The sequence below is a fragment of the Erithacus rubecula genome, assembly GCF_903797595.1.
Source record: "Erithacus rubecula genome assembly, chromosome: 5".
NCBI lineage: Eukaryota > Metazoa > Chordata > Aves > Passeriformes > Muscicapidae > Erithacus > Erithacus rubecula.
In genome coordinates this window covers 4,023,934-4,045,993 of record NC_136687.1, presented here as the reverse complement: position 1 = coordinate 4,045,993, position 22,060 = coordinate 4,023,934, and the positions used below count along the sequence as shown (strand labels likewise).

General features: G+C 46.1%; 2 protein-coding genes across 2 annotated transcripts in view; one reads left to right on the top strand and one right to left on the bottom strand.

Annotated features, from left to right (window-relative positions):
• Positions 1–412: 412 nt before the first annotated feature.
• On the top strand, positions 413–13,590 carry LOC306802195 (histamine H2 receptor-like). The gene is made up of 4 exons (XM_079306070.1): positions 413–582; positions 6,592–6,865; positions 10,451–10,627; positions 11,824–13,590. The coding sequence occupies exons 2-4, from the start codon at positions 6,609–6,611 to the stop codon at positions 12,494–12,496; spliced, it is 1,107 nt and encodes a 368-aa protein (XP_079162196.1). The 5' UTR covers positions 413–582; positions 6,592–6,608; the 3' UTR covers positions 12,497–13,590.
• A 1,349-nt stretch (positions 13,591–14,939) lies between these two features.
• The window catches only part of EIF2AK3 (eukaryotic translation initiation factor 2 alpha kinase 3), a 42,227-nt gene continuing 35,106 nt past the window's right edge, over positions 14,940–22,060 (bottom strand). Inside the window, exons 14-17 of the mRNA XM_079306036.1 lie at positions 20,081–20,248; positions 19,435–19,536; positions 17,216–17,278; positions 14,940–16,138 (exon numbers count right to left, since the gene is read on the bottom strand). Of these exons, the coding sequence (XP_079162162.1) occupies positions 15,962–16,138; positions 17,216–17,278; positions 19,435–19,536; positions 20,081–20,248 (510 nt within the window). The 3' untranslated portion in view covers positions 14,940–15,961. The remainder of the gene's footprint in view (positions 16,139–17,215; positions 17,279–19,434; positions 19,537–20,080; positions 20,249–22,060) is intronic.

Below are 22,060 nucleotides of genomic sequence, written 5' to 3'. Positions count from 1 at the left end.
AAGAACCAGATTTTTTTTTTTCCCCCTTTTCTTGCCGTGCTCATTTCCCGCCGGCTGAGCGGCACCCGAGAGGTGCCGGTCACACCCTGAGCTGCAGCTGGGATTGGGATTTCTGCTTTCCAGGCACCCATTCAGCCAGGCTGTCCCACCCACACGCCTAAAGAACCCACTGCCCGCTTTCCAAAATCCAGCACCACCACCCCAGCCCTGCCAGCCCGCCCAGACCCGGGGACAGGGCACAGAGGGGCTGGGCAGGTGACATCGCACCAACCTCCCTCCTCTTCCAGCCGGGATTTTCCGGATCGTTTTATGGACAAAACCCCCTGTTTGGCAGCAGGGGAGCCAAACCCACGGAACGCCTCTTGTTTTTTATTGCTGTTTTCATGCACCAGGTGGCCGTGTGCCTGTAGCTGCCGAGGGGAGTGGGAAGGGCTGGTTTGAAAGCAGAAGGAAAGAGAGCATCGTCTGCACGCGGAGCCCTGCATCCCGCAGGGAAGGGAGGAAGGAAAGAAGGAAGGAAGGAAAGGTTTCCCGGCTGGAGCGAGGCGGAGGAGAGAGGGGGCGGCTCCTCCGCCTGCCTCGGTAAGTGTTGCCGGAGGAATCCCCATCCCCATCCCCATCCCCATCCCCATCCCCATCCCCATCCCCATCCCCATCCCCATCCCCATCCCCATCCCCATCCCCATCCCCATCCCCATCCCCATCCCCATCCCCGGGCACGGCTCCCACTGCTGCTCCCCGCCCCGGGTGGGATCCCCTCTATCGCAGACTCCCCCGAGGCACGTCCTGAACCCTCTGCCCGAAGGACACCCCCTTCAAACCCTGTCTCCCCCTCGGGAGGGGTTTGTCCCCCTCTTTTTCCCCCTCTCGGCGGGCAGGACCCGCAGTCCCTCCCCGGGCTGATGCAGATGCGCTCCGCAGCATCCTCGGCGCTTTGCCCGACCCCGGGCTGGGCTTTTGCTGCCCTCGGGGGTTGGCGCTTTTGTCCCCAGAGGTTTGGCGGCTTTGACCGCAGGAAGGGTGGATTTGGCACCCCGGGGCTGTGGATTTGAACCCCGGGTAGTGTCTTTGTACTCAAGGGTTTGGTGCGTTTTTGCGCCCCAGGATTTGAGGGTTTTGCGCCCCAGGATTTGAGAGTTTTGCATCCCAGGGTCTGAAGGTTTTGCGCCACAGGGTTTGATGGTTTTGCGCCACAGGGTTTGTGGTTTTTTGCACTGCAGGGGTTGGGAGTTTTGTTCCCCAGAGGGTGAGGGGTTTGCCTTCCCAGGATTTGGGTTTTGTCTCCCCGGCTCAGTTCCTAACGCCAGTGAGCCCAGTGCTGGCAGCGCGGGTTTAACTTCACCTCGAGTTTCACGCTGAGATGTCGCTCGGGTTTCTCCTCTCTCCCCGAGCAGGCAGCGGCTGCTGGACACCTTCTGTGGCTGCGAGGAGCTGCCTGGGGCTGATCCCAACCGGCTGTGCCGGCTGTGGATGTGGATTCCGTCTCCTGCTTCGGGGCAGGACCCATCAGCTGCAGGCAGCCAGGCTGGGAGCATCTCCGAGGGGAGGGATCCGCACCCCCGGTACCCCCCGGTACCCCCCGGTACCCTGCAGCTGGGAGAGCAGCTCCGGGCTCAGAACACTGCCGAGCTGCTCCTGCCTTCAGTTCCCAAGGTAAGATATTGTGTCTCACCGTGCTCCCAGCCCCGGCACTCTCAGAGGGGCTGTAGGAGCTGCTCAGTGCTGGTTTGGGGATGGAAAGAAGTCGCGCCCTGGGAAATGCTGTCCTTGCAACTGGAAAGTTGCATAGAGAGAGGTGGAAGGTCAGTGCAAGGCTCACTCTCTGCAGGACCTCCTCGGATGCTGTGCTGGTGGAAGCATCCCCGGGCATTCTCCCCCTCCTTCATCACCACCCACAGTTCAACAAACTGCTCACCCTGTTCAGCAATCACTGAGCTGCTGCAGTTTCCTCATGGGGAGGAGAAGGGAAAGGTGTGTGAGGTCCTGGGACAGGTGTTGTTCCGTGCTGGATTATACCTGATTCAGCAGAGTCTGGCGGCAAAATGAATTCCCAGTAACGTATTTCCAGTTTTCATAATTCCTCTAAGATTTTAAAGTGCAGTCAGCCTTGAAATTGCAGAGTTTTTTTCCCCCCTTCCTTGCCATCAAACTATGCCTGATGAAGTGAACCTTTAGGTTGAGATTTGTCTGCTGAATAAATCAGTTCCAACTTACTGGATATTAAAGGGAACATACATGGAGTTGCTTTGCTCAGGCAGCCTCAGAGCAGAATCCAACCCATCAGATTTTTGAAAGGGAGTAAAACTATAATATCCAAAAAAGAATAGTGCAAACCCTAAGGCATCTGAGATCCCCAGGAAATCTGGGAATATCCCACTTCATGGTACAACTGGGCATTTATCCCTCTGGTTTAAGAGGGCTCTTGCAGGAAAGACTGATGTTGTAGAAAGACTCTGGGCTATCTGAGCAGTGTAAGCACATGGGCTGCTGCAGCTCACAGGAGTATTTAGAAGTTCCAATATTTTAAGCTGAAGAAGTGCATCCCTGGGAAAGATGGCATGTCCTGCTTTGTCCCAATAATTTCCACAGAGAGGGTAAGATGGTATCCCCTGTTTTCCTGTGTTAACTATTCTCCAGGTGGTTTGAGAGCAGCACTTCTTAGTTAACTTAATTTAGCACATTTGGATAAGGGTTGGTTTCTCAGTCAGAGGAAAAGGGATCCAGACATCCACCTTGGCTGTGACAGGGACTGTGGATGAGCTTCCAGGGATTCTGCCTGGGGAGCCTTGAAAGGGATCAGGAACAGCAGGATCCTTTTGTCTGTACCCTGAATTAGAGTTCAAGGTTCAAACCTGAAGTTTCAATAATCCATCATCCCTTGTTTTTATTGCTGGAGTAATGGATGTCAAATAAAGACAGCCTTATTTCCTTTCAGCCTTTTGCTGATAAAAAGAAAAATAAAAAAAAGACAAGTGTGTTTCCCTAGTGTTTAGTGAGTGTGGGCACATCTGCCTGCTGTTTTTGTGCACGGTCATGCTCCTGGATGTATCCTGCATAAGGAGCCTGCTGTGGGTTTTTCATTTGAGAAGACCTTTCAACCCAGGCTGGTGGCTGAGATGGTACTTGAGGAGCACAGAGAACTTGCAAAGAGGAATTCTAATAACTGTGTCCTAGTTCTGCTCAGAGTTTGAGAGTGGTGTGTGCTCATAGAGCAGAGTGAGTAATGATCTGCTTTAATTAGAGTCATTCTAATGCTGATACAAACTTAATGACTGTGTGGGAACAGTCATTCTTTGCAGGAAGGTGTGACTTCAAAACCTTCTTGTCTCAATGTTGCATCTAAAAAACCCCAAATAATTAATCAATACAGAATTCTCACTTATCATTCTCATCTACCCATGAACAAAAGTTTGACATTAATTTTTTTAAAAAATCTGAAGACCAGGTGTTTTAAACTTTACAATTCAACCTTTTAAAAATTTTTCTAAAAAAAAATTGATTTTTCATCAAACCTGATTTTTTGCTGTTCATGCCAGACTATGCTAATCCTGAATGCTCTCCTGGCACAACCTGGGGCTCACTGGGTGGTACTCAGGTGTTTAAACTGGTCAGGGGTCAGCTCAAGGTGGGGTCAAAGGGCAGCTCCCAGACCTTGTAGAGGTACCAGAGGTGTGAGGACACCAGCAGGTTTGGGAGATGGCTGAGGAGCAGGGAATGGCCCTTGCAGAGGTGGGTTCTGGAGCCTGGCTCCCATGTGCCACTCTCTGTGTCCCTGAGCTGTCTGTGTGAACACCCTGGAGGAGAACAGCCTGAACAATTCTTTCTGCCAGGAAATGTGGCTGCATTGAAATCCACCTGTTCCACAGGAACTCATCCAGTCTGATGACATCCTCCATGGAGCTGTTAGGAAGAATGACACAGATTATCCTCCTTTCTGTCAATGATGGGGGAGCTGGAGATTGTATTTTTATATTTTATATTTATGGGGTGTTACCAGGATGTGGAATGTTGTCCCAGGAACATTTTCATTAGGACTGAGATAATTAAGACACTCTGCAGACCTTTAGCAGTGCTGGCCCAGGGGGCTGCATGAGATGATGTCCCAAAATCCTTCTTGTTCTCAGTGCTGGAGGAGCAGGAGAGCTTCAGGCCTCAGTGACACCCAGCTCCACTGAGGAAGAGCTTTCCTTCTTTATTTTTATTTTCCTAGACAGCTTGAGTCTTCTCTTAATTTTGTTTTCCATTTTTTATTTTTAACTTGAAAGGAATGAAACCACTAAATCCAGCAAATAAAGAGAAGTCATGGGAAGGAGCTGAGGATTTTGAAGGATGAGTAGGTGCATGAATACACGATTACATCCAAGGACAAGGTCACTATTGCTTTCAGAAAATGCAACCCAGCTTCACAGTTGTATAGAAATGCTTGGAAGGAGTCAGCAGATGGAAAAGAAACACCTTGGTGGTGTAGGCTGCTTGGAATTCTGAAAGGTTTTCAATATAGTCCCTCATGGTGGGGGGTTTTAAGGAAATGTAATAGTCCTGGGTTAAGAAGGAAGCTCCCTGTGTGAAAAAGCACTTGTCTGAGAGGTGACAGAGGAGGGGTAAGGGCATGGTGAGCTACAGAGATCAGTGATGCTCTCACAGGGATAGGGGTTGGGATATGTGGGATTCTAGAATTCTTCAGCTGGGAAAATGGTGCATCATGAAACAGTGATATTTACAGGCAGAAGAAAGTTTAACCAGGGCATGGAGGATAATGTCTGACTTAATGAAGTGGAAAGAAGTTTTTATGAGATTCATTGAGCATTACAGTGGAGGAAAGAATTCAACTGTGGAGTGATGGGGTTTCAAAAAGATGGAGAGAACTTAATTTCCTAATTTCATGCTATTTTCCCATCTAAAGCAGTGGACTCTGAGCTCTGGAACAAGACCTTTGGATGGCCAGAGCTCAGTGGAAAGCTCAAATCAGCAAATCATGTCAGGGATGGTGGTGGAAGAGGAGCAGGACAGAACAGAGATCATGCCCTTAGGAAAATCCACAGAACATTTACCTCTTGGGAATAGTTTGGAGTTTTAATCCTTCTCAGGGGCTCAGAAGAGCAGGAAGGGTGGGCAGAGGTTGAAGAGCCCAGCAGTGGCACTGAGGGAGTGGATGGGGATGGGTTCTGTGATGCTCTTCCAAGGCAAGGACCAGAGGCACTGAATGAATCTGGCTGGTGACAGGCTCAGAACAAGCAAAAAAAGGGGTTTCACTGCAGGGCACAGGGCTGAGCTGTGGAAGTTGTTGCTGTAGGAGGCCATGGATGCTAAAAGTTTGCTGCGCCAGAGGGGAAGCAGGACAATTTAATGATTCAGAAATCATTGAAACCATCTTAAGAGGTAATCTTAATCATAGGCTGCAGAAAGGACAGAGAGCTGTTTGGAACATTTTGCTGCCTTGTTCTTACACTCCTCCTCAGCCAAAGTTTGACCCCTGTGAGATGAGGCAAGTTGGGCTGTAGGGGAGTTGTCCAGGCCCATCATCACACTGCACTCAGCAGGATGCCCTGGGGATGTGGGACTGACCTGAGGGTGTGTTTGAAGCAGATCCCAGTCACTGGAGAAGTGATGATATTTAAACGTAACAATTTGTCATAGGGAAATATTTGTATAATTCTCTTTCCCCCACAAGCTTTGTGTTCCCTCAGCTGCACCAGTGAGCTTTGAATTGCTGGAGATTTTGCAGGGCATCATTCCCAGCTTCCCACCTACCTGTGACACCACTTGGTCAAAGTCTGGGGACTGAGCTGTGGACACAAGCATGTGGATTTCCTCAATGGAAAAATCCCCAGTTAAGGGGTTGGGAGCATCACCTCCCATCTGGGCACAGAGGGAACACGAGTCTGGGTCAGGGCTGCACCTGAGACACCTCAATCTGGTGATCTTCCAACCCAAATTATTCTGTGATCCCACAATTCTGCTCCCTGAGTAGCTGCTGGCAGCCCTGCTTGGCCATTCTCCCTGCAGGCTGGAGCTGCCCACTGTGGTAATAAAAAACCTCTAACCTTCAGTCAGAAAAAGCACCAGGACGCCCAGCACGGACTGAACAGAGGGGTTATGGAAGCAGCCCCAGCTGGTCTGGGGGTGGCAGAAATGATAATGAGAATACAGAACCACAGAATGGCTTAGGTTGAAAAGCACCTTAAAGATCATCTAGTTCCAGCCCCCACATTATGTGGATTTGGCATGCTCTTCAGTGGGATTTAGCCCAGCTGCTTTAATTTTTTATTTCATTTGTTTTCTTTTCCCCTCTCTGCTCTCAGTACATTTCTATTTTTTTTTTTTCTGGTCCCATGCTTCATCTGATGATGCATTTTCATTCACAGGAGGGCTTTTAATTGCCATGAAGGACTGCAGTCAATGCTGCACATTTATCCTCACCCTCAGGATTTCAGACACTTCTAATGGCCTGCTAACCACGGGACAGGCACAGCAGGGTGTGTGGATTTTTCCTGGAGCAAATGAAGTGCAAATATCATTTCCATCCTCCCTTTCACACACCTACAAATCGTCATTACAGTAATTCTGGTTCTCCCCTTTTATCTCATCCAGATTTCCGCAGTGGGAAGATGCTGATGGACAGGAACGAAACCTGGCTCTCTAATTTCTCCTCTGCTGCCTCCTCCTTTGCAAGGGGAGGGGTTGGGCTCCAGGAGGTGCTGACTGGGCTGGTCCTCACCCTCATCGACCTGGCCACCCTGCTGGGAAACACCGTGGTGTTCCTGTGCCCCGTGGTGGAGAGGAGGCTGCGCACGGTCACCTACATGTTCATCATGTCCCTGGCCACGGCAGATTTCCTGGTGGCCTGCCTGGTGATGCCCTTCAGGTGAGGAGTGTCCCTGGGCTGGGATTCACCTGCTGGGCTCTCCAAAGGGCTGGGCCATGGCTGGTGGTTCTGTGGTTTGGATCCCCTTATAGTTCATGGAGACACATTTCCCCAGGGTGATTTTCCTGTTGGCCACACAGGGACCTTGGCTGCTGGTCTGAACTTGATTTCCAGCTCTGCAGGTGGAGCTGCAGTCATTGAGACCCCTCTTCCAGGACTAGCCCTGTGTATGGAATGTAAGGAATTTATTCAGTGTACACAGAGTCATTTAGGCTTTCCCTATATTTCATGGAGGAAGAGGCACTTCAGAGGGCAGGTGTCCCTGCAGGAGGTTTGTATTTATGGGAGCTTCAGCACCTGGCTAAAACAGTGAAACAAAACCAGAGAGCAGCTGGCTTGTGATCCTGGCTGTCTTGTCCTTCAAAGCAGCCATAAGTTTGTGTAAATCAGGGAACTGCACCCTATTTTCAGCTCATGGGGCAATATGAGGATGCTGAGCTCTTTTCATGTTCTGTGCTCATTTCTCATGGGGCTGTCCACTCTTTTGAATTTGGCTCTGCAAAGTATTGTTCCAACAAGCAATTGCAAACTGAGTTAAAAGTTCATGGCATCAGGTGAAAAAAAGCAGTCAATGATTTTATTTTAAAAAATATTGCTGCTAGCTTAAATTCTGTGCTTGATGAATTTTAAGTTCAGGTTCTGAAATTATCATAGAACCATAGACTGGTTTGGGTTGGCAGGGAGCTTTGGGGGTCATCCAGTCCAAGCCCTGCACTGAGCAGGGACACAGGCAATGGACCAGCTTGGTCAGAGCCCCATCCAACCTGGCTTTGAACACTTCCAGGGATGGGGCAGCCACAGCTTCTCTGGGCAACCTCACCTTAAAAATTCTTCCTCCTATCTATTTTGAATTTACTTTTAGTGATGCCTTACTTAAAAACTACAAAGGGGAGCAAAGGTCAGAGTGTGGTTGGTGGTTTGTGCTCTCCTGAGTGTCCTGGTGGGAAGAGCTCCAGCTCCTGGTGGGCCACGTGCTGGGGAATGGACCCTGCTGGCTCATCAGCCTTGTCCAGCCCTGCCAACACAGTGGCTGCTGTTTCACACTTTCCCACTGCTTTGGCTTCACATCTATGCTGCTCTTTCAGATTTCAGCTTGCCCCTCAGTTGGCAGGTTGTTATGTGCCAAAGGGAAGGAAAAGAAATAATCTTAGGAGGCAGTTTGGCTCAGGAAAATGTGGCAGAAGGGAAAAAACAAATTTGTCACTTGGTGTCTTAATTTCATAAGGGTAAGACTTTTGTTTTGTTCCTGGCTTGGCTGGTTTGCAGGAGTGGTTCAGCTGAGCTTAGCTCAGCTCATTGAGTACTCCAGCCAGTCTGTCATTTCCAGGCTGGAAACATTTCCAGCTATTCTTTCCCTCTGCAAGCAAAAGGGCAAGGCAGGGGTGACTTCATTGTGTGGTTTTCTTGGCTTGTACTACTCCCTCTTATCCAGCATCCTTTCCAAGCTGCAGAGGCTTTGTACCTCAGAGAAGAGGGGTCAGGTACCCATTGCCCCATCTGCAGGTCAGGTGTATCCCACCAGAGGTGTGCAGGTGAGAACTGGGCACCTGCTCACCTGGGATCTGTGTGCAAGGGGGACCCAAGAGCAGCACATCCCCTTCTGGGAGGCCAGAGCACACCACAGGCTCTGAAGCATCTCTGGGGATAAGGAGGATTGGCAAAACAGCACCAAGTCCAGTTCTGAGCCCGTGTTCCAATTCCAGTGCCTCATTTCCCCTCTGTAAAAGAGCCATGAAACCTTCCCATGTGTGTGCTGTGGGATCCTCCATGCTGTCCATGGTGCAGGGACAGGCTCTGCTGTAATTTGCTTGGATTTTTGCATGGAATCCCACATAACAAAGAGCTTCAGAGGGCTGGGACCCTTCAGCAACACTGCACCCACCTACAGCAGGTGCTGTGCTCTGAACAGCCTTCACAAGTCAATTTAGGGAGCTGGTGCTGGTGAGGTGTAGATCAGGCATTGTTTTCTGACATCAGGTTGAATCTTTCTCCCTTGCTGGACACCTGCAGCTCAGCAGCTCTGATCTCACTGTATTTAACCAGCAAGCTGGGAAGTTACAGGATAATTAAAGCTCTGCAGGACTAGGGAGTTACTCATCAAATCCACTCAAAATGGTGATTGCAGCAGCACCTTGGGAGTTGCAGAAAGCTGAAGAGAGGAGAAGCAAATGGCATCTCAGTGAATGCTATAGAAACAGGCATCAGCCTTCCTACAGCTGCCATATGCTCCTTCCTTTACTGCTCACTTCTCACAAGCCCCTCTTGACTTTGTTAGAAATATTTTTAGTACTATATCTGCTTTTTGCTGGTGTGTTTACCTTGTTGAGGCATTTATGAGCCACATAATGTACAAGCTGCATAGGCTTCCTCCTAGGATATCGTTGTTTTATATTTTTTTAACCAAGAGTGGAAATTCTTTCTAGTTTTGAAGCATTCAATTGGATGTGAGGTGAGTTTCTCTTGGAGATGTCCCATGCCATAGGACCCGGGGAGAAATCATAAAAGACTGTGCTGTGTCAGGCACTGGGAAAATGCTGTGATAAACAAAGCTGTGCAGATGTAAATTTGGGGAGCTTTGTGCAAGAAGCATAGGTTTGCTCCTGTTCAGTCATGCTTCAGCTGTGGGGTGCTCCTTTCTTGGGTTGTGTTTTGAGGATGAATCCCTGCTGAGCTGCATGCCCATTCCTTAGTGCCTGTGGGATGAAACACAGCATTACCTCAGCACATTCATACAGTCACAGAATGGTTTGGGTTGGAAGGAGCCTTAGAGATCCTCTTGTTCCAGCCCTGGGCAGGAACACCTTCACCTGGACCAGGCTGCTCAGAGCATCCCCTGATAGCTGCACATCTTATTAGTGGCATCACATAGCAGTGGCTGGCCTCTTTTTTCTTCTGCCTTCACTCAGAATCACAATTAAAACTCGAGAGATGGATTTTCTTGTTCAGACTTGGTTGTTTATTAATTCTTATCAAAAATACAGAGAGTTCTTCAGCACCTCTAGCTAACAAGCTAGAAGAGAGAAAATGGAGCTGTATCTAGTTAGTTACAAGGTCTTTTAAGGCTTAACTATCCAATTAAAACTAACATTGTATTATTTACACTTTTTACCCAATAACCAAACACCTGTGACCTGCACTGTGGTGACCTGCACCTTCTAACCAATTTTAAAAGTTCCACCTAAAACTAAGAAGAAGAAGGAATAAGAGCCACTGCCCAAGAACCTCCATCTTGTCCTATACCTGTGACTATATTCTAAAACCCCACATTCCAAACCCTTCACCATGTGAAATCACACACTTCTATTCAAACTACACACCAGCAATTCCAACTCCATCACTCAAATTTGGGAACCTTCTCCAAGGCCTCAGGTCAAAAGCAGTGTTTTTGTGAGGGTCAGTGCCAGAAAGCACAGAAAGTTCAAAACTCCCAGGGACTCTGAAGTTCCAAGACTCACCCAGCCTGGCCTTAACACACCTCCACAAACAGCCCTTCCAGCTCTGATTGCCACCTGTTTCCTCTCCCAGCATCATCTACGAGGTGACAGGGATGTGGCTGTTTGGGAAGCTGTTCTGCAAGGTCTGGATCTCCTTCGATGTCATGTTCTGCACCGCATCCATTGTCACGCTGTGCTTCATCAGCCTGGACAGGTACTGCTCCGTGGTCACCCCCTACCACTACTCCAGAAGGATGTCCCGGGGCAGGTGAGTGCAGCTGCTCCTCGTTTTGGGTCCCTGCAGGGTGTCACTTGGGCTGTGTTGATCTGAGGCTGAAGGAGCTGTTGGTAGGTGCTGCCCAGAAGCAGAGTGATGTGGCAAAAGGAGCTCTCACCATTTAAAACTGCAGAAAACGCCTAGTGTGGTGCAGGAGAGAACAAGGAGGATGCAGCTCAGGGGGTTGGATGGTGCTCCTGGGAGAATATTTTTTGAGCTAAGGAAGGGTTGCAAAAGGGGTAGAAACCAGTGATATGGGCTGAGTTGGACCTACAGGTTTTTCCCTGTGCTGTCATTTCAGACATTTCACAGAATCACAATCACAGAAAGGCTTGGGTTGGAAGGGACCTGAAAGATGATCTTGTTCCATCCCCCTGCTGTGCGCAGGGACACTTTCCACTAGACCAGGTTGCTCAAGCCTTGGCCTTAAACAATTTCAGAGATAGGGAAGGACTTTGAAATACTTCTAAGGACTAGGTGAAAGGAGACCCAGAAGGACGCGTGTAGCAGTGGTCTTCCCTCTCTTAAACTCACCATCTTTTCTGAAGTGATATTCAGGGAAAATGGGGAGAGTTTCTGAACTCCCATGCCAGTTTCATGTGAAAAGCTGAAATGAGGACTGCAGGGTGGGGAAAGTCATCTGGGGGTGGGCAGAGAGGACACTGCAGCAAGTGGGGTGCTTTACAGGGTGGGTTCAGGCTCTTCTAGATATATTTTTCCCACTATCACTCTTGCTGTGTGTGATTTGTGGATCACAGACAAAGAGAGGAGGGGACTGTGTGGCCCCCCTTGCAGATTCTGTCATCTGGTGTGTCCATTAGCTCTATCCCCATCAGGCCCCAGAGGGTGAGATAATGGCCAGATACTAAAGCTGAAAGCAAAAAAATCTATATGCTGTTTAAAATACTAACAAACATCTTGTGTAAAAGCTTTCTCATCATTTCTCAGCCAGCTTTGAGCACTCCTTAAGCTGACCCCAATCCTGTCAACTACAGAGCAATTACCCAATTGTTAGATATGCACGTCTGGACTTGCTACACTCCAGCTTTTTCCCTTCTCCACGCCCTGCTGGACTGCTCAGCAGCGCTATCCCACACAGGTTACCATGGGGATTGAATCCTACTGGATGTTCTCAGCTCAGAATTACTCAGACCCTCTCTCCCCTCCGCATCTCTTTCCTTCTGCAGATGCATCGTGATGACCTGCACGGTCTGGGTCTATTCCTCCCTCATTTCCTTCCTTCCCGTCATGCAAGGCTGGAATGAGATCCCTGGCGTGGACTTTGACGGGGGCACAGAATGCATCTTTGTCACCAACTGGGTTTTTGCCATCGTGGCTTCAGCCCTGGCGTTCTTCCTCCCCTTCGTGGTCATGTGCAGCATGTACTTCTTCATCTACCGCGCCTCCCGCCTCAAGGCCACGCGCATCATGGCGCAGACGCTGCAGATCCACTACCACCCCAACAGCAAGCGGCAGAAGCAGCTGCAGCTGGAGAACAAGGCCACCAGGACCATCAGCATCATCATCTCGGTGTTTGTGCTCTGCTGGCTGCCCTACTTCGTGCTGAACGTCTGGCTGGCGGCCAGAGGCACCGACTCCGCCAGCACCGTGCTGCTCGGCACCTTCAAGATCATCACCTGGCTGGGCTACTGCAACTCCACCATCAACCCCCTGCTCTACGCCTTCCTCAACAGGGACTTCCAGCACGCCCTCAAGAAGCTGCTGGTTTGCAGGCGCAGGTCTCAGGTGGATGTTGGGGAAGACATGGTTTCCATAGCCACGTTTTCCAAGACTGCTCCCGACCTGGAATACAGCGTGATGGTGCCCAGCGGTGCCCTGAAGGGCAAACCCAAGTCATAGGGATTCAGGATCAGTCACTGGAGGTGGTGATACAGAAAGTGCTAGAGCACATCCCAATGGAAACACAAAGGGGCTGGAATGTTACAGCTGGGGACAATACAACAAAGATGCATTTCTTCACCTTCCACAGTTTTAGTAATGAGGAACTCAGATATTTTAGGGGCAATTTGTTACAGGAACAGAGCTAATTCATTCTTGGATAATTATTTTTCTAATGAGCATTTCCTAAGACAAATTCAATCTTCATGTTGGGTAAAAAAGCCAAACCAGTGTGGTATAACGTGACCTTACATTTGTGCACATCCTGGTGATCTGTGTCAGGTGGGACAGTGTTTCTCACCAAGCCACTACAGCTTCTCATCTCGATGCTTCATTACAGATTTGACCAGTTTTAATAACTCCACGTGTGCCAGTCTGTGTATGGGAATTAGAAGAGGGATGTGGCCAAGGAGCAGAGCTCACTTCCTAAAGAGGCACCAATGTGCAGCCTGGGCTGTTGCTTGGGGTTCAGCTCACTGGCTTCTGCAACATCTGGATATTCAGAGCTTTCTGTGAATTATCTGTGGGTTTCCTTGTTAATTCTGGAAGGGGACATTCCATGTGGCAGGCCCCTGGAAATGACAAAGACTTGCTGTAACACCAGGAGCACCGTGGTTTCAAAGCTACAAGTGGCTGACACCATCCAAAGATGGGATGTGAATAGGAATTATTACTTGTGTGTACACTGTGGTATCTGCCACAGAGATATAAAAAAATAATGATACATGGAAATTATTATTTTTTACTACTCCCAAGTCTTGTCTGGGCTTCCAACAGCACTGGCGCCCTGTAGGAAAGCCGAAGTGCCTCAGTGAAGGGTTACTCTGAACAGGTAGCAGGGGACTGTCTTCAGAGGTAGCAAAATGAAGCAGGACCTGCCTGGAACAGCTGAACTACCTGAAAATACCAGCACAAGGGTCAGGAGTTCTCTCTCAAGAGCCTGGTGAAAAAACAGCCCTGACCTGGGCTTCAGCAGTGGTTCTCCTGTGAAATGATTCTCCCTGGAGAGGGTGAGATGTCCCAGACCCTACAACTCCAGCAATGACATGGAAGGGGTAAGTAACTACACCTTATTCTGGGGGAAGCATCCCATGGGCACAAAGGTGGACAGGGCAGGAATCCTGCTGCTGCCACCCTGGTCCTTTTGATAAAACAGGACAAGGAATGGGGTTTAATTCCCAAGAGCTATGGGGGAGGAAGGGAGCTGAGAGACAGGCAGGATCCTGTAAAAGCACAGGACAGGACCCCAGTGCTGCACAGCACAGCAGAACCCCAGGCCAAAGCCCCTTTTGAAGGGCTCTGAGTTCCCAGCTATGGCAGCTTGGGTGTTTTTTTCCATGAAACAGATGGCAGGAAAGTTTCATTCAGAGGAAAACCCCTCAGAATAGGGAAGAGGTTTTCTCTGTCAAACCCTGGAGCAGTAAGGAACAAAGACAGGGACAAAGCACTCCAATGCTTAGAGAAGCAAAGACTGACCAGGCAGTTCAGAGCTGAGCATGGCCAGATGCTTTTGTGGCTGGGCAAGGACCCCACAGGAGAAGACTTGTCCATGCTTTGGTGGGCAAGTGTAACATCCCAGAATAGGCAGACACACCTGGTGTGAACACATATGGTAGATCTGGTACTGAAGTGCTGCCTTGGAATAGGCAGCCACTCACATACAGATATATTGGAAGTAAAAATACCTTATTCCTAATTTCCTGTGCTCCACCTGTAATCACTGTGCTGGCAGGGAAGGCAGATGTTCCACATGTGGCCATCTCACTGTGCAGCTGTAGCTGATGCAAACAGGGACATCCAAGGGAAGAGGGCACACTTAACTCTCCTGCTTTAACCCAGCTAAACACAAGCTCTGTTCCTGATTAGATATGCACTGCAGCTTTCTGGTTTCACCTGGACAAGCCAGTATCTAGGAGAGTTATCCAACAGGACATGGAAGACAATCATTGTAATCTACTTGTGCCTTATCATAAAGCTGCAGGGTGTCAGCTGGTTTCATTGGTGGTCACAGTGTCACACCACAGTAATCTCCAGAAGGATTTGAGTCCACTATCTTTTCAGAAAACTGATCTCAGAGACTTTAACAAATTTAAGTCTGTAAAACAGAAAAATTGTCCAAGAACAGTTCTAACAGCATAAGAATTATCCCTTCTCCCCTCTCTGGTGAGTGATTTTCTCCATAATCCACCCAGGTCAGAGCTCAGTTCCCTTCTTTCTCCAGCTCCTCTCTCACTTCCAAGCAGCACATTCAGTTTTGTGTCATCACACATGCTGTGGCCAGTGTGAGACAGGAAAGCAAAGGAAGTTTCAGGAATGCAGAGCCCATCCTATTCCCACTGCACAGGGCTGCCATCTGCAGCACACACGGATGCAGGCTTCCAACAGAAGCAACTACTATTTGGTCTTATAAATAAAAAAAGTTTATTAAATCATTTAGACTTGAAAGAAGTCACAATAATCAATGCACTCAACAATTACAGCAAGTGCATCCTGTACACCACCAACCCAAATGGATTGATTCTGTATTTTATAAATAAAAATTAACATATTTACAGTGAGAAATAAAAGCATGGCATTAGGCAGTTAAATTAGCAGATTACACAAATGCCTACCAGTTGATTTTTTTTTTTAAAGTACAAATCTACAAGATTACATACGACAAGTATGACTTCATTAGGTTTAAATTTTCAGAATCACAACAATTTTGTACATAATTTTGACTATGGCTCTTCCAACCACTGCCTGTAAAACCCCCCATTTAATGGCAAAAAGCTCTTTTTCCTTCTCTACAGCTTCATCCACATAAGATGCATTCCCTAAGATCTACTGTAGTGCAGAAATATGAAATGATTTCCTCTAATGACAGGCTATGGATAGTGACAATATGTACAACTGTGGTACTTTTTTGCTTTAAAAATAGTGCAGATTCCCAGTTTACCCACCAGGGAGAAAAATTGAGTCAAAGTTCATTTCAAAATCATCTTCATTTCACCAAAGAGCAAGTGACCCGGATAGACACTCACTAGGCTTAGAGACTGTAATTTGCTCTATAAAAATACAGTATTTTAATTCTATTTACATGTTACAGATCTCTCACTCACCCAGCAAGCTGACATTTACAAGCTTCAAAAAAACCCAAGAAACCCCCCAGAAAAGGATAATGGAGTACAACATTGGCAAGCACAGCAGCTGGACCCGTCCGCTTAGGAGAGCAAAGGTAAAGAAAATGGAATGTGAAAGGTTTTGGTTACTGGGCTTCCTTGGCTGTCAAAGTGAACCCAAATCTGTCCAATGTGTCTGATACCTTAAACATGGCAAAAAAAAGCAAGTAAACTATTTCCAAGATAAACATTCTGCATCATAGGATCCTTCTGCTGAACAATCCCTGTGAAACCTGCTGAGTGGAAGAAGTGATCCTGAGGATAGTTATTTGCTTGGTTGTCTGGAATGTTTATTTCCTGATAAGCTCATTGTCCGTGACCTCTGCCTGAGCACGGGTTTGGGTGGCAGCTCCAAGTCTTCAAAGACAGGATTTTCTATGATTGCTGCAGCCTCTGGTCGTTCAGTGGGACTTGGAGAGAGCATGTCCTTCACCATGGTGTACTGAAAGAAAACACAGCACATATTACATGAACCAATCCATAACTCTTCCTCATTTCATGTTCTGGCTTCAGTTGTGGTTGTAAGAACAAGTGGAAAATACCCTCAGCTGAGGTATTTGGGTGTTAGTGCTTTGGCTAAGTAGTTAGAAGTGTACTAATATTTTAAAATGTATCACTGTGCATTCCTCAAAGTGTCTTTACTGTCACGGATTGAAAATGATTCAGCAATCCAAACTGGATTCAAGATTATTATTAATAGAGTTATAAAAAACTTCATGTTATTTGCAATCAAAATTAAATATATGGCACATAATTTGTAAGTAACTTTTAAATTAATTTTTATATGTTTAGCCAAACTGAATCTTTCTCATGGCAAATGAGAATTTTTCCTTTAAATATACAAGTGGCTTGAATATTTGTTTAAGATTTCATCAGAATTAGTGCCCTGTTCCAGCTGAGCACAGCACAGTCCCTTCTCCCAGGCAGCCTTCAGCTGTAAAGCAGGAAAGGCTGGAGTCATTTGGCCACTGCTCTGAAGCTACCCTGAACACCTGAGAGAACCTCAGCTTGTTACTGGGGAGGTTTTGTACATCACCTCCTCTTTACCTGCAACCACATCACTCTACAGACCTGGCTAGTGAGAACACAGCACAATTTGCTCGTGTGATTTCCCTCCTGGGAGGTCCAGTTCTGGAGGGGATTCCATGTAGCCATGGTGCTGCCCAGAGCCTCTCCTTTACCTGTCTGAAAATCTGCATTTTCTCTTTGGGAATATGGGTTTGTTGCAGGAAATTATGACAGGATGTATGTGAAATGAATGACTGCAAGTGACAAAGGGAAGTCAGGTAAAAATGTATTCCTGGAGGAAAACTGTGACAGGAGTTCATTGTGCCCATTATTGTAATGTTATAGCTTTGAAATGTAGAAAAGTACTGGGATAGAGAAATGCATTTTAGTAACATGAAAGCAACCTGGTTTCTCCATTTTTACCCGCAAAGCAATAGGAAAGCAAAGGAAAAAAATTACAATTATTAATGAAAAAGCATTATTATTAATGAATAGCATCAGCTGTACCTACCTCTTGTGCATATTTCTGAGTGAACAATGGTGGAAACTTCAGATTTCTAACATCACTTAAAGTCTGTAAAAACATGAAGAATTACATGTAAATTTTCCGAAATATAATTCTTCAGCAGTGTTATTCTGTCCTTCAAAAATATGCAAATTATTCAAACAAATCAGCCTGCTGGAAAAATAACCCTTTGTTTTGAAGTGTTACTTTAGTGGTTAAGAATCACAACCTAGTTGAACAGGTGAGCTGCTGTTTCTCTAGGTATTGAGCTTACAACAAGAAATGTGCTACAAGAATGATCTCTCTAATTTTTATACATAAGCTTGCACTTTCTCACTTTAGCTGAACAAAATCAACAAATCTGTGCATCATCCATAACCCCCAAGATGGCCTACACCAGTATTAAAACACATGAAATTATTGTCTCTGCATTACCAATGTAAGCACCAGTCTTTGTTTAACATTTAGGAGGAATGAGAAGATTTATCAGTTTGGAAAGCAGTTGTCTTGGGTATTTCTGTGTTTCTTTCACACAAAGGCCACTGGCTCCATCTAGTGAGAGTGTTTTTGCCATGTTCAGCCAGAAGCACAATATTTAGCACTTCAGTTTTTTGGAAGGATTGCCTTTTACAAAGTTTGACCACAAAATATAAGAATTCTAAAGTTAAATCAAAATTCATTTCCCTAATACTCCATTGGAAGTATAAGATGGGCAACAGCCAAGCTCCTGTTCAAGAAAACTGAGTTTGATGACATTAAAATGCTTCAGAAAACTTTTCTTCTTTTCTGTCAGTTCAGTCTGCCTGTAGTGATGTGTTTCCCAGCATGTCATTTGGAAGTAAATTGCACTGTTACTGACTCACTGCTCGCAGCTTGAGACAGAGGCAGCTCTCACACTCCACCTCTGGGGATTTTTCCAGCCAGTTGCCACAAATTCCTAGAATTTACTGGGTTACTTGGTCAGGCAGAGCATGTTTTGCTTCAGCAAGCAGTGCTAATGCTTGGCTGATGCCAATGAAAACCTCAGTGTAACAAGTCAGAAATAACTACTGAAGTAGCCAAACTCCAGAACCTGGCAATGAAAGGACAGGGTTTTCTTTTCAGCAAGAAGAGTGAAATGACAGTGAAAATCCTGGAAAGCCTGGGCACTCTTTTAACACTGTCTTGAAGTAAAACATTTGAATTAGGTGAAATTTAGGTTTCATTACTTGCTTTGTTTCTGTTCTTAGGAGAGAAACTGAAAGGGCAAAGCCTGTAAACACTGCTGCAAGAGATCTGAGAATCCAGGACGGCTCCATCCCAGGTATTTTGTTTCAGTAAAACTGATTTAGAGAAATTGAAACTGTTTTCACTGCAAGGGGTTCAAATTAACACTAATTCCTCCTCTAGACTATACTGCCAGAGCATTTTAATCAAGCCAGTGCAACAGATGAAGCACTTGGTCAGGCTGCTATTCAAGTTGTTTCTTACCTCTCTGCTAAACCCATTCCCATCTTCACCTGAGAATGTAACACCCCCAGGCATATTTAACTTGTATTTACAAGGTTTAATGACTCTTTCTTTCCTGCACAGGTCACTGGTTGTCAGAGAGGAGAGACCTTTCTGGCTGCAGCCCCTGTTCTCCATGAACTTGTTACTGAGCAGGATGGATCTCACATTTTAACAGCAAGAGCTGTAATGCACCATCAAACATCCCAAATTCACATCTGGTGCAATGAATGTCATCAGTTATGGGAAAACTGTGCTTGAAGCTGAACAAGACTCACAGCTAAGACTCACTATAGGAAAAGGAACAGCTATTTTTCACCAAGTGCTCTGGGTGGAAAAGCACTGCAGATGCAAATGAAGGAAGAAATAATCAAAATGCACAGCATGGTTCCAATTCTTGAATGAAAACCAAGCTGGTAGGCATAAAGTCAAAAGCTGCTTCAATTGTATTTGTTGCTTGAGTTCTTGGATATTATAGTTCAATAGTTTCTCTTATTGGCTTGACAACAGAGGAGCTTTGTTAAGAAATTAAAGCCTCAATTCAACTTCACACATTAGGAAGACTGCAGTTTATTTTCAGAGATTCAGGGGGTCTGTACACAGCTGATAAAGAAGTTGTGCTCCTAGCTGCAAGGCTTTTCTCCAAGGAAAACAGGACAGAAACCTCTTGCCAATATTTCACCAAGCAAACAGCTGTTTTAAACAAGTGCTCAAAGTGAAGATAACACCACACATACCTTGACTCTCTCCATCTGTGTGCTGAAGGGGTAGAGCAGCTCAAAGAGAATCAGTCCCAGAGAAAAGATATCCACCTTGTGCGAATAGGTGTTGCCACAGATCTAAAAAGGAAAAATCAGGGTCAGGGCAATCAAGCTGCTCACTGGATGCAATAAACTACAAAGTAAACAACACCCTTGCAAGTCCACCTGTGCAAGTCACCAGCCCTGTACACAGCTGAAAGCTGATGCACAGGAATGTTGGCAAACTTCAGCAATGAGCACCAGGGAGCAAGGTCCTGATCCTCAGCTACTCTGTGCTGCAAAGCAAAATGCTTCACCTTACTAAACCTCATGCACAAGAGAGTCCTTCCTCAATTAAGTGGAGTATTTTACAATTACCTTCCTATACTGCATTAAAAGCAAGAAAAATGAATGCATCCAGTCTAAATAATCAGCCACTATTTTTTTTATAGCAAATATATACATATATATGTAAAAAAATTCATTCTGGAATTCCAATTTAGCTCAAAACTCTATTTTTATGAGAAAGAATTTAAGTGACTTGATTACAATGGTTTCCAGGCACACCTGATCTTAGAGCTCCCAGAAATTCAGGGCTCTTCTGGACACTGACAAATACAGCTTTGGTGAAGAGAGCACAAACCTGTTCTGGGCTCATGTAGAGTTTGGTCCCTACTTGTCCTGTGTGCCTGGCATAGGCTGGCATTGGGGTCAGAACTGATTCCTCCTCCTCATCTTGGTCCATAGCAGTCACCAGTCCAAAATCCCCAACTTTTACTATGTCATCCATTGTGAAAAATATATTGGAAGGCTGAGAAAACAAAAAGGTGAAAAGAAAAGAAAAAGTAAGTAACAAACAAGTGTCTGTGTTCCAGTGGTTACAACACTTGATTCTAACTCAGAAGCTGTCAGGGTTAAAAACAGTCACTGAACTGCTGAAGGAAAGCAGTTAAGAATTTTAACTATTCAGGAAAAAGGAATTACTCCTGCATTAACCACTGTGTCTTCCTGAAACTCAGACTGCTCATTTCTTGTCACTCAGCAGAGGTTTACCAGCAGCACACAGGTCTGCTGAGGAACATACACAGAGCCAACACTGCTGGGAACAGCACAGGGAAGTTATCCAGCATCCATCACATGACACTTGCACACCACATGCTGCACTTCCATCTCCTGGGCTTTTGTATTTTAATCCCCAAGTGCTAAAGTCGTTTACTGCATTATTAACCAGCACACAGCACATCATCTTAGTGTTAAATTATAGATACAATGGGAACAAGGTCTGCTTTTCAATGTAAGTGTGCAGGTTAATGTGGGAACAGCTGTTTGCATAATAGAATTAAAAGTTTATTTTTCATAGAAGCTTAAGAACTTTGCAATTCATAAAGGCAGCAACAGTAATGATCTGGCTTAACTCTCCTTTAGCTTGTTTGCCACACACCACCATCCTTGGTTTAACCTACTGATAAAAGACACTGGAACAGAGATGTCCCTTGGCCAGTGGTGCACATCCCAGACAGGTTTTCCATAAATTTGCTTCCTAGATAGAAAAGCACCCACCAAAAGAATCATTATTCCCTGAAATACAACCATTCCAGCTGGGTTACAAAAACAGACACAGAGTTCTGGGGGAGGAACAGACTGATCCTGCAAGGGGAAGGAAGCAGCAGGATGTACAGGGCCAAGCTGTGAAGAGGCAGGTGGTGCTGGGCAAGCTCCTCTCAGGGCTCCCTCAGGCTGGGAGAACATGGTCTTTGCTGACATAAGCCCTGCAACAGGAGCAGGCAGACACACAGAAGGCAGCATTTCCCCACAAGATAAAAGACTACAAAGCTGACCTATTTCAAAGTCCATCTGACTTCCTCAGTTAAAGACAAACCACTGTGTGCATGAGAAACAAGACAGAAACTGCCTTCTGAGCTAGGTGTTATCTCCCACTGTATTTCCCTGCCATGAACACCCAGCCCTTTGGCACAAAAGCCACTGCCTTGTAAACCCACAGCATCTCCAGGCTCTGGTTGAAGCATTTACAGAGCACCCACTCCTCAGTGCACACCCACATGGTCAAAAGTCTTGATATCAGAATTTTAATGCTCAAGGAACAAACATCTCCATTAGGAGTTTGTATCCCATTGCCTTGATCTCCATTCTCTTCCAACAAGCATACAAGTCAGGATTTGTCTTGCTTCCTGGGGAAAAACTTGTCATAACAGGAAGTTTATTTCAGTACTTTTCTGGCTGGACACAGACTGTCTCTGAACAGGCTGGCACTTTATTCTACAAATAAAGGGAAAGGACTCTGCTATTACAAAATACCAGCAAAAATAAACCATCAAGATCACATTTTGGAGAAGAAAAAGCCTAAGGCAGAAGAACACAGCTTTGATTTAAATCATCAGAAGAGTACAATCAAATATAACCATCCTCTAGTTTATTTATCTTGCCACCTGCACAAAGAAATTTCTCTCTATTCTTCAGTCAGAATAAGAATTCTCATTTTTTCACAAACATGATTAAGCTTCTCACACATCTGGAATACTCTATTTAATTCAATTAATGATGCAAAACGTATCCAAGACTGTTCTTGCAGTTCTGTGAAACTGATAATTTCTTTTGAGCTGCC

What these genes read in the sequence shown, in the direction of transcription:
- LOC306802195 (XM_079306070.1), top strand. Translation starts at nt 6,609, where the DNA reads ATGCTGATGGACAGGAACGAAACCTGGCTCTCTAATTTCTCCTCTGCT. An exon ending in TGCCTGGTGATGCCCTTCAG is followed by an intron (nt 6,866 to 10,450) that starts GTGAGGAGTGTC and finishes TTCCTCTCCCAG; the next exon opens with CATCATCTACGAGGTGACAG. An exon ending in AGAAGGATGTCCCGGGGCAG is followed by an intron (nt 10,628 to 11,823) that starts GTGAGTGCAGCT and finishes TTCCTTCTGCAG; the next exon opens with ATGCATCGTGATGACCTGCA.